The following is a 12,278-nucleotide window of genomic DNA, read 5'->3' on the forward strand; positions in this document are numbered from 1 at the left end:
AGCCATAGTATGCCTAGTAATAAGTACTAAGCCTTCTTGGTAGCCTTTTCACATGTGTTGATTACTTGCTGCTGGAAGAACTGAATATATTCTATATAGTTTTATTAGGGAAAGTTAGGGGTCCCACACACCTTTTGTAAGAAAAACCATGATTTTACTAATGTAAAACAAGACAGAAAGACGCCTAAGACAATTCCTGCCTGAGCAGGCACTCTACCATTAGAGCGAGACTCTCAGCCCAATACTCTATTCTTTCATGTCAACAGAGCAACTGACAAATACAAACAGGATAGCCGTAGAATAATAAAATATATTCAGTATTTCTTTTGTGGTAGTTACTTAATTCTCACAATAACAATGAAGTTCAGTGATCAATTTAGACAGGGAAACAAACATCAAGAGATAAGTAATTTGCTTATATTATTCAGCTATGAAACCACATCTGGCAGGGTTCACATTCTTAATCACAGCATTATTTCCAGCATGACAAATGCCAAGTACATTATTTCTCAAAATCAGTTCAAAGATCACCTATTATGGTTACCAAATGAAAACTCAGAAACCTGAGTTTTATTAAGCTTTTGAAAAACATTAATATGAGGCTGGAAATATGGCCTATTGGTAGAGTGCTTGCCTTGGATACATAAAGCCCTAGGTTCGATTTCTCAGCACCACATATACAGAAAAGGCCAGAAGTGGTGCTGTGGTTCAAGTGGTAGAGTGCTAGCCTTGAGCAAAAAGAGCCAGGGACAGTGATGAGTTCAAGCCCCAGGACTGGCTAAAAGCGAAACAAAAAACAAAAAAAAAATTAATATGGTATATAAACACGACATGTACAGATAAACCTCAATGAGCTAAGTCAAGGTTTTAACCATCTTACTTACCCTGTTTACTGTAGATGCAAGTGCCTGAAGAACGGCCACTTTATCCCTAAGAATAAAATGACAAGTTAGCCAGTACTGGTGCCTCATACCTATAATTGTAGCTACTCAGAAGGCTAAAGTCTGAGAACCCAAGTTCAACAGGAAAGTCCATGAGGCATTTATTTGTAATAATTCAACAAAAAGCTAGAAGCAGAGGTGTGGTTCAAGTGGCATAGCACCAGCTTTGAGCAAAAAAACCTAAGGGGCAGTACCCAGGTACTGAGTTCAAACCCAAGCTACTATCAGAACCAAAAAATAAAAAGGACGGGCTCTCATCAAGGTTCTTAACACTCACATGAACCAGTGATTCTACTCTCAGTCAATAATACAATTTAGGTCTCACATATAGCCAGGACTTCTTTCCTAAGATCACTAGAACAAATTAGAAAAATGAGAAAGCTGTAGTTCTTTTGCCTTAAGGTAGTTAGTATATGTTCTCTCTTTTGCTTTACTGCACTCTGTCCTGGCTCTTAATATTACCATTCAGGGCTAAAGATTTCCACATTTACCTAATAAAACTGGGCTTGTTAAATCTACTGTCCTACATACTTTATTTGGGGGAGGGGGGGAGGACATACACACTGGCATTTTTACTGAAGGCCTTTTGCTTGCTAGAGAGGTGCTCTTACCACCTGATTCAAGCCTTCAGTCTCTTTCTTATACATCCTTTCAGGACCACTATTGCTTTACCATCCACATAATTCTTAACCTATGAGAATGATAGGCTCCTACTGTTACTTGCATACTTAATGAATTCTCAGATCCCTCTCATGAACCTCTTTAATAATTACAGGCCAAGCCTGGCGCAGGTGGCTCATGCCTGTACTCCTAGCTACTCAGGAGGCTGAGATCTGAAGATCAGGGTTCAAAGCCTGGGCAGGAAAGTCCATGAAACTATTATCTCCACTTAATCACAGAAAAGGCCAGAACTGGCACTGTGGCTCAAGTGGTAGAGTGCTAGCCTTGTGCAGAGAGGCTCAGGGACAATGCCCAGGCCGAGTTCAAGCTCCAGGACCAGCCAAAAAAAATTACAGGTCAACTGTCCACTGCACTTTTGTAACTAAATTACTGAAAAGATTTCACTAGCCTAAGTGACAAGATAATGATTTTCAAATCTGTTTTTACTCTCAATTTAATGTGCTTCATTTCTGAGAATTATAATAAATTTAAATCTAACAGGACATTTTTTTTTTTTTTTGGCCAGTCCTGGACCTTGGACTCAGGGCCTGAGCACTGTCCCTGGCTTCTTCCCGCTCAAGGCTAGCACTCTGCCACTTGAGCCACAGCGCCGCTTCTGGCCGTTTTCTGTATATGTGGTGCTGGGGAATCGAACCTAGGGCCTCGTGTATCCGAGGCAGGCACTCTTGCCACTAGGCTATATCCCCAGCCCCTAACAGGACATTTTTAAGAAACAAGTCATCTGAGAAAAATGAGTTAATTCTGATGTATGTAACATTCCTTTAGCTTTCTCTTTTTGAGGCAGTGTATCACTATTTATTATCCACATAACTACACACTGATCTAACTAATAACTTCAAATGTTATATGGCATGATAACCATTTTTACTATTCATTCATTGAACAATGGGCATGTAAGCTATTTCTAGCCCCAGGTTATGAAGAACTTTCTCATCCATGTCCTTGGGTTGCATGCAAGTGTTCTTCCTGAGTTGTTTATCAGTAAGTTACAGAGATGCTAAATTCTGACTCTGCCAATTTTCCTTCCTGTTCCAATTTAGTGTCCCATCCAAAAATACATCTGAGCCCCCATGTTCCCATATCCTTTACTTGCATTTCTTTTTTTTAAATTTAATTTTATTGTCAAGGTGATATACAGAGAGGTTACAGTTACATACATAAGGTAGTAAGTACATTTCCTGTCAAATTTGTTAACGCCCCCCCCCCCGTCCTCCCTACTTGCGTTTCTTTTCTGAATCCAGTTGCCGCTCCTTTGTCCTCCTTAAAGTAACTTTTCAACTCAGATTAACCTCTTCAGAATATCGACGTTTAGCATACCATATTCATAAAGTAAAATACACAACTCCCTAAGATTTATTTAAGTATTCCATGGCATCTGTGTTGTGCAGATCCTCACCACTGAAATAAGGCAAAGGAAGGCTCTGAGCCCCCAGGTCTGAAAGCAGATTCCCAAGCCTGGAAATCAGGTCTGTACCAAGGATTTTCCAGTGAAGAGACAGATATCATATATTTTAAGGTTGGCAAAGTATAGAGTGCTTTCCAAACTATGCAGCTCTGCAATGTAGCGTAAAAGCAGCTAAATGTGAACAAGCGAGACTGTGTCCCCAAAAGTTTAACCCAAATTTGAATTTCATATAATTTTAACATTTCATCTTGTCTTCTTTTGATTCCCTCCCAACTGTATGAAAATTTAACATCCATTCTTAGCTCACAGACCATACAGACTTTAGTTTCCTGACCAATATCCCCTATCAACTACCTCATTTTCCCTACTCTAATACTGGACCCCTACTACTAGATCCTTCACCATCATATCCCACCATCTCATTGTGCTGTGTATCTGTGTGTTTTGTAAATTAACAAAAAATACCTGTAAGAATACACATTTTAAACCAAACCCATGGTTGCTATAAAGCCAATCATACAATCCCACCCATTTAAAAATATTGCCAAGTGCCTATTTTCAGCAAAAGTCAACTTCATTAATATAAAACAACCAGCCTTGGCCTCATTTCCTCTGTTTCTTCTAGCTGTGTATATAAAATTACATAATTCAATAGGGGATTATAAAAGTGCAGGTGACTCAAGTAGGTTGTAGCACAGTCTCTAAATGATTCCTCTGTGGTATTTCTCATAGTACTTTCTCATAGTACTTTCTTCAGTGATTGAGGTTGGCAATAACAATAACTCGAGTAACATTAAGGAAAATCCTCATTTCTACACAACCACGTTCCTTTTCTTGTTTCTAATTTTTTTGGTTAGGCTACAAAGATAGAAATTAATCTGAATGTCTATACTTTGAAATACCACGTGGCTACTAAAAATTAAAAGGGTTCACCTGCCAATTCAATTCTAAAGTAAATGTATATGTATAAATTATATTATTAAAAATAAGGTTTAGGCAGATACCAGTATTCACATCTGTTATCCCAACTACTCAGAAGGCTGAGATCTGAGAACACAGTTCAAGGAAGAAAAGGAAATGCTAGACTAGAGGTGTGGCTCAAGTGGTCGTATAACAGCCATAAATAAAACAGCTAAAGTACAAGTCCCTGAGTTCAAGCCCCAGTACCAGCACCCACAAAAAGTTTATACTCCAAAACTTTAAAATCATTGCTACTCTCTATTAAGGTTTGTTTACATGGTTCAGACCACTTATAGGAATTCAACCACTTATAGAATGAGTAATGCTGGAATACTTACCAAGTTTTCTTTTTTGGAATGACTACTTCTTCAATCCCTTAATTAGAGAAATAAAGAAAATAAATCAGTTTCCCAACTACAAGGAATACGTGGTTTTAAAAGTGGAATTACTTTAATAGCTATTCATAAATGAGTATGTATATATATATACCTGTTATGTCAGTTCCATCAACCTTTGGGAGGGCTGCACTTCCAGAATAAAATCTGTAAAACAAAACAAAACAAAACTTTCCTTTTAAGTGCATTTTGAGTCAAAATTTTCAAGTTACCACCAATCAAAGAAACTGGACAACAGAGTAATGTATGCTCAATACTGTTTAAGAATGGATACAAGATACAGAAAAAAAGATGGTAAAAAAAATTTAAAGTAGGCACTTTACAAAAAAAAAATTGGGGAAAAAAAGTAAAATTTTCATAGCACTGGAACAATCTGAGCAGCTGGTTTAAAGTACAATAGAATTTCAAAACTTTGGAAACCAGAAACACTTTGGGGTTAAGCTCTTACTTTTATGTAGACAATACCCTTAATAGTAAGGGTCTATCTCATTTAAAGCAATTATAACAAAGTTAAGGTTAATCATGGCCTTATGTCTATTCTACATTTGGGGGGGGGGAAGTAGTGGGGGGGCTTAAACTCAGGGCCTGGGCCCTGTCCCTGCTTTTATCACTTGAGGCTAGCACTCTACCACTTCGACCTACAGTACCATTTCTGGTTTTCTGGTGGTTAACTGGAGATATGAGTCTCACAGACTTTCCCTGCCCTGGCTGGCTTCAAATTGTGATGCTCAGATCTCAGCCTCCCGAGTAGCGAGGAATCCAGGTGTGAGCCACTGATGCCTGACTCTACTTCTTTTAACAAGTAGAAATGTACCAAAATATATAAAGCCTAATTCAGATTTGGAACTCATTATTCTTCCCCAGAGATTCAAAATTCTCTTTGCCCAAAACAGGTTGACTGACTCATTACTAGGTTTTTAAATACCTCATTCATGGATTAATAACTACATTCTTACTCTTACTGAAAAGCCTAAAAATAGTCAACACTACACAGATAATGTACAGTTAATATGACCTGTGTATTCCCATTCCAAATGGCATCAGAACAATTCAGAAAGATGTTATTACATAGAAAATACTTCCTCCATTGGTATCTAGTATCAGGCACTGTTTTAACAAGTTTTCTGGGGAGGGAGGATTTGAGGTGCTGGGGTTACCAAGCTCTCAAGCACATTAAAGAAAGACTCTCCTACTGGATGACATCCAGTCTCCAAAACAGCATTTTAAAACAAGAATTACCTCTCTGCTAAGGATGTTTTTTCAAGTCCTAGCTCAGTGTTTACCAAGATCACTATTGTATTGACAATGAATGATAAGGGATGCTATTGTTATATGAAGAAAATGGGTAGAAAATGTTAACATAGTTTAACTTATCAGGAAAAGGGCTGGAATTGAACTACATAATGGTTTCAGCAATACCAACTAGAGTGTTTTGCCTTTCTTTTCAGGGTAACTGAGAGAAAGTATACATATGTATACATAGTAACATATTGTAAGCTACATAGCTCACTTATTCTTCACAGTTTTGGAATGGTTATTCCTAGCCCCAATCAACTGATGAGGAAATTTGTCTACTATCATCAAATTGAAGAAAAAGCAAACACTGAATCTAATCTTGGGCTGTGTACATAGCTCACCGATAGATGCAAAAAATGAGCACACATGAGGTCTTGAATTCAATTCCAACATAACATACATAAAATAAAAATAGGTTGGGGCTGGGAATATGGCCTAGTAGTAAAGTGCTTGAAGCCCTGGGTTTGATTCCTCAGCACCACATATATAGAAAAAAGCCGGAAGTGGCACTGTGGCTCAAGAAGTAGCATGCTAGCCTTGAGGAAAAAGAAGCCAGGGACAGTGCTCAGGCCCTGAGTCCACACCCCAAGGACTGGCAACAAAAACAAAACAAATAAACAAAATAAAAATAGGTTTATTCCAAGTTTTTATTAAACATTACTGCTCTCCTATTTCCACAGAGTGAATTTTTAAAAAATCAAATAGAAACTCGAAGCTTTATCAACATAGCCTTTTTTTATGCCTTTATTAAATAAAACCTGACAATTTCTTTGGTTCAAACTTCCGACAACATTTAGCCTACAGTGGGGATCACAGACTGCCTTTTCCTTTTTTTTTGGCTGTGGTGGGGCTTAAACTCAGTTCGTGGGTACTGTTCCTGAACTCTTTTGTTTTTTTCTCTCTCAAGGATAGCCTATGACTTTGAACCACAGCTCCACTCCCGGTTTCCTGGAGGTTGATTAGAGGTTTAGTCTCAGGGACTTTCCTGACCCGACTGGCTTTGAGCTATATGATCCTCAGATCTCAGCCTCCTGAGTTAGCTAGGACGACAGGCCAGCACCCGGCTTGCCTTTTACTTTTTAAATGACTTCTGTTAGTTGTACTGGGGAAGGGGAGGCATTTTATTGTGGTATTTCCACACATACAATGTACCCCAACCAAACGTCACCACCTCCATCACCCTCCCTCAGTCGCCCGGCTTTCATCAGGGAAAATCTATTACTTCTTACAGTTGACCCCGACCAGATGGACATGAGTAAGAGAGGGAGGGAAAATAATTTTTTTAAAAAATTGTTTTTTTTACTGAAATTAAGCTCCACGAGGGCAGGATACTTATGCAAACATTTCCAACTCCGGGGTACGGCAAATAACCAGTGAATACCTCCATAGAAAATACAAGTATTCTATTGGGGCCAGTGGCTCATGCCTGTAAATCTTAGCTACCAAGGAGGCCGAGATTGGAGGACAGCAGTTCAAAGCCAGACCCAAGGGCTGGGAATATGGTTTAGCGGTAAAGTGCTCGCCCTGTATGCATGAAGCCCTGGGTTCGATTCCTCAGCACCACATAAAGAGAAAAGGCCGCGAGTGGCGCTGTGGCTCAAGTGGTAGAGAGGTAGCTTTGCAAAAAGGAAGCCAGAGACAGTGCTCAGGCCCTGAGTTCAAGCCCCAGCAAGAAAGTCAATGAGACTTTAATTGGAGACTTATCACCCACTGACTGTTAAAAAATACCCTAGCTACTCAAAAGGATGATCGCAGTGAGCCGGGGCAGAAAAGTTCAAAAGACTCCATGTCCAATTAACAAGCAAACTGCGGGAAGAAGCCAGTCAGGAGCCAACTAGCCAAGCAAAAGCGCAAGGTCCTGGGTTCAATCCCCGATGCCAGTCACATACGCATACATGTGCGTATATACACGAGCATATACACAAGCACACGCATATGAAGAATACACACATTTTGAACCTAGTTCAAATCACCGTCTCCTCGTGCGGCCCGCAGAGGGGAGCGGGAACGCGAGGACAAGAACGCGCACGCGCAAACCATTCTATCTCAACCCAGTTTGAGAAAAACAAAACTAAAGCGGACTCCAGGATCTTCCCCTTACCTGTGGCTGAGTGCTCGTGCACACACACCTGCCCCTCTACTTCCCGTCTGCGGCAAGCAAAGCCCACTACGGAATCGCAGCCAGCCAGCGCACGCAGCCGCCGCCATCTTGGAGCCCTTCGCAGGGCATATTGGGAATGCCCTCAACTTTCAGGGTCGCAGGCGGGACCTGGAACGTCTCAGCTAGAAACGGGAGGTTGCAAGATCATGGTTGGAAAGCCTTTGCCACAAAAGTTAAAAGTTGAATACACTGCATTGACACAGAAAATATTTTTAATGTACTGTTTTATTGTGCCTGTGATCCGTCACGGTTTTCAAAAGGAAAAAGGTGGATCGTGAAACTCGCTCCCCCCCACGCACAGTGAAAACTGGTCTCGCCCATGTAATAAGCGCGTTAGTATTTCCTTGGCGCAAGCGCAGTTTGAAGCACATGGTGGCTCCTAGCATTTTTTTTCCCCGGAGTCGGCAATTGGACGGTGGTGGTTGGTGGTGGTTTATTCCCTCCTCTGGTCTGAGAATTATCGTGAAGGATGTTGGCCTCCAAGAACATGCCGTGGCGGCGGCTGCAGGGGATTTCCTTCGGGATGTATTCGGCTGAGGAGCTCAAGTAAGGAGTTGGTGGGACGCATGCCGAGATGGGCTCGGGAGGTCCGCGCGGAGAACTACGGTTCCCAGAAGGACTTGCGTTAAGCCAGCGGCGGCCGGGCCGGGCCGGGCCTCGTGTCGTGTGGGGGTCCTTGCGTGCGGCGGCGGGGCGGCGCGGTGCGAGCCCGGGCGGGAGTAGGGAGTGCTCAGCGTCACACCTAGAATGCGGCGGTCCCGGGCAGGCGGCGCGCCGCCGCTCCAGCCGCTCCTTAGCCCCTCGCTAACCCCTGTCTAGAGAACGTATAATGTCCTCCGGAGACGAGGGAAACACCTGACTTCCCTCCCTTCCAGGATCATACTTCTTCTCACCTTTTCCGTGACAAGTTCCTCCTCCTCGACGCCATCAGTCGGTTTACCTCACGGATACTAATTGTTCTTGCTAGGCGTTGATGACATGCTGGTGATTAAGGTCTGCGCATCTCTTACACACCGGTGTGCCTTAGGGTCCCATTCTGGTCACGCTTTGTTTCCGGTCCTAAATATTGTCTCGAGGCCGTTATGGGGTCCGGAAATCGACGATCAGTGAGAACACTCAGATGACAGACGGGGATGGAAAGAGTTTTACTGAGCGAGAAAGTACAGGCGCGCCAGGACTGCACTCGAGATCACTGAGCTCAAGATGCAGTCCCGGGCCATCTCAGAAGGCTGCTTTTAAACCCCAAACCCACAGGAATCTTCCCTTTTGCTTAATTGTAGTCGCTCCTTAATTTCGAGAAGTGTCCAGGAACCAGTTAATCACGTTTGAGAAATATCCAGAAACTGGTGGCAAACAGGTCAGGGCATCTTGACCATAATGGGGACCCATCTGACCATCAGGGGATAAAACAGGACGTAGTTGGGGGAGGGGGGGAAGAGAATACAAGTTACAGGTGTGGACAATACAGAGTGAAACAGGTGTGGCACTTGCAACTGCATAATACTGGGCAAAGGACCAGTTTCAGAGAAGTTTCACGTTGAACAGTGACATTAATACTGAACAATATTAGCAATACTTGTGTAAAGTTAGTATAGTAACAGATTAATTATTTACATCACTTGAAGGCAGTCACATTACTTTCGTGATTAGTACTCCCAAATTAAATCTTTAGCCCAGATTTCCTGATTTTTTTTCCAGTTGAATTTCCATTTACTTAGCTGGTTTCTGAAGTCTTCACTTGAAATTCACAGAGATCTTAAACTTATATATAAAAAAACTCAACCTGCACCCTTACCCCCAAACTGAGGAGGAATTTCTTTCCTAGAGTACATAGTTTAGTGCAAAATGGTCACAGGTAAAGGGAAATTTATTTATTTATTTATTTATTTTAGAAGTCTTCTGACATCCGTAATTCATTTATTGGACTCTAGTGCTTTGGTTTTACTTCCCCGTTTCTGCTTCCCTAGATGTTAAACCCTTTATGCCATGTTTGAATTGTCTTTACCTTCCATGCTGCCTCATGCCTGTCCAGTCCAGTCCAGTCCAGCTCCACACTGCTGTCAAAATTGTTCTTCCAAATTATAAATGCAGTCTTGCTGCTATAACCCTTAAAGCTCTCAAAGGTTCTCTGTTGCCTTTAGATAAAGCATACTGCTTAGCATAACCTGGACTCATGATTAGGCTAGTATTGATTTTAGCTATAACATTATCCCTTCTCTAACCCAGATAAACCACTGGCATACTGCTGTCATGTTTTGACATCTGGCCCTTCCTTCAAACTGTTTCGTCTTCATTCAATGTCATCTGCCTGAGAGACCTATTTCCCTCTGTCTCTCCATCAAACATGCACACTTCTGAAAGCTCAGTTCAATGTCCTTTGTTCTTTTAGATTTTCTTTACCTAGTACACTGTGTCTTAGTTACTTTCTGTTCATGTTCATATTGTCTGCTAGCCTTAAGCTTCCTGTGTGTCTTATTCCTTTTATCATCCTTGAATAAATGGTTGAATAAGTTCCTGAGCTACAGGATCAATGGGAACAGTGAGCTAGCTAGGAATTCCAGTTATATTATCCTCCAAAAGCAAAAACATAATTGGTGCTTAAAGTTTTAAAAAAAGATGCTTGTGGAATTTTTAAACAGGGAACATCATGAGCATTTATATCATTACTGGCTTTGTAGATTTTTTTGTTTTTTAGTTCTAAGGTTAAATTTAAATAAGAGGGAGGGGAGGAAAGAAAGGAAAAGAGGGAAGAAGAAAGGAAGGAAAAGAAGGGGGGGAGAGAATGAAAAAAATGTGGGTTCAAAGGGTGAAAAGGCCAGCATCAGAGAAAGTTGCAGAGAAAGTTAAAATCTGAAGACTCAGGAGTGGACGCAAGTCTGTTCTGTGATTGCCAGTCTAGTGAACATGGGATTATTGATTCTTTACACACACAAGCCACTTTTGGCCTTTATCGGCATTTGTCAATTTGGCCTCCTGTTTCTACTCAGAAGCTATAGAGGCCAACATGGGAGAATATAGTGATAAAAAGTATATCACTTTTATAGTCCCACAAGTAGGAAAGCACAATGTATAGAAATCATCAGGAAGAGGAAAAGTCCAAAAGAGTGCCCCCATCCCCCATCCCCTGGTGTCATGCTCGTCTCTCAACTCTCCTTCTAAAAAGAAAAAATATATATAGTTAAAACAGAGAAGTTTACATGTACTCCCTTTTCAACTAAGAGCAAAAGCCATGTCCTTAAAATGACGTCTGGCCTTTAACCTCACCTCTTTTTTAGCTCCTCTGGCCTCCTTTCATCCTCGAATACCGCAAGTGCGTACACTTTGGGACATTGCTTCTGTAAAGTCCGTGACTGTGTGGCCTGCTCCCTCTTCTCCTTCTAGCCTTTGCTCATGTATCTCTCCAGCGTGGCCTTCTCTAACCACTGTTCTTCCCTCTCCTGCATTTTTCTTCATAGCACTGGAATTTTGTCACCTAACAGATTGTATACTTAATTTATCTTCCTCCAATAGGATGTTATGCCCATATGCATAGAAGCTTATGTCTATTTTGTAAAATTAGACATGGCACATTACTAGTAAGTACTCAGTAGCTATTTGTTAAGTAAATAGATGGAGAAATTATGTCCTTAGCACTTGGCACTATTAGTCCATGTTGCAAGTGTTTGTGGTCTGCCCCCTGTTACAGATAATCAAAGCTTTGAGTGCTTGTGTTTAGTTTTCTTGACTTTGCTAGTATATACAAGCAATAATGTATCACATTCCCTTCATTCCACTGTTTTAGTCTTGAAGTTAGTTTTGGTTTATATCCTGCTGCTCTCCTATTACCACTATAGATGTCGGTAACCTGAGCTTTCTCTTGTTTGTTTGTTTCTCTTTAGGAAATTAAGTGTTAAATCTATTACGAACCCTCGTTATGTGGACAGTCTGGGAAACCCATCAGGGAATGGTCTCTATGATTTAGCCTTGGGCCCTGCAGATTCCAAAGAAGTGTGCTCCACCTGCGTGCAGGACTTCAGCAACTGCTCCGGGCACCTGGGCCACATTGAGCTTCCACTGACAGTGTATAACCCTCTCCTCTTCGATGTACGTATGGTCTTGGGAGTGTGGGTTTTAGCACTGGTAGGGGCTTATGAGGGCTGCCTCTCAACACAGGAGAGAGGAGGTGAAATTCCTGATAGTTTGAGTTAGTGCATTCTTGAGTTAGTCCATTATTTGGTAATCATAGTAAAGATTATTGTCTTACGTTAGTGGTCAGAGTAAAGTAAAGGTAATTTTTTATCTCAGGCCATACATCCTAAGTAGATTTCAAATTTTAATGGCTTAAGATGAAATAATAAAATATAAGGGAGTATTTTTCTAGCTCTTAGGGGTAAAAAGACCTACAACGTTCAAGTTGAAGTGGAATTCTAAGTGGAGTAAACTGACTAAAGGAAGGAAAA

General features: G+C 41.2%; 2 protein-coding genes across 3 annotated transcripts in view; one reads left to right on the top strand and one right to left on the bottom strand.

Moving 5' to 3' along the window:
* Positions 1–8,030, bottom strand: part of Ptcd3 (pentatricopeptide repeat domain 3) — a 32,048-nt gene extending 24,018 nt beyond the window's left edge. The window contains exons 1-4 of the mRNA XM_048352556.1: positions 7,780–8,030; positions 4,477–4,529; positions 4,326–4,362; positions 885–930 (exon numbers count right to left, since the gene is read on the bottom strand). Of these exons, the coding sequence (XP_048208513.1) occupies positions 885–930; positions 4,326–4,362; positions 4,477–4,529; positions 7,780–7,886 (243 nt within the window). The 5' untranslated portion in view covers positions 7,887–8,030. The remainder of the gene's footprint in view (positions 1–884; positions 931–4,325; positions 4,363–4,476; positions 4,530–7,779) is intronic.
* A 212-nt stretch (positions 8,031–8,242) lies between these two features.
* The window catches only part of Polr1a (RNA polymerase I subunit A), a 70,687-nt gene continuing 66,651 nt past the window's right edge, over positions 8,243–12,278 (top strand). For both annotated transcript variants that reach the window (XM_048352545.1, XM_048352546.1), the window contains exons 1-2: positions 8,243–8,385; positions 11,718–11,922. In XM_048352545.1, coding sequence (XP_048208502.1) covers positions 8,309–8,385; positions 11,718–11,922 — 282 coding nt within the window. In that variant the 5' untranslated portion in view covers positions 8,243–8,308. The remainder of the gene's footprint in view (positions 8,386–11,717; positions 11,923–12,278) is intronic.

This window comes from Perognathus longimembris, chromosome 8 (genome assembly GCF_023159225.1).
Source record: "Perognathus longimembris pacificus isolate PPM17 chromosome 8, ASM2315922v1, whole genome shotgun sequence".
Taxonomy (NCBI): Eukaryota; Metazoa; Chordata; class Mammalia; order Rodentia; family Heteromyidae; genus Perognathus; species Perognathus longimembris.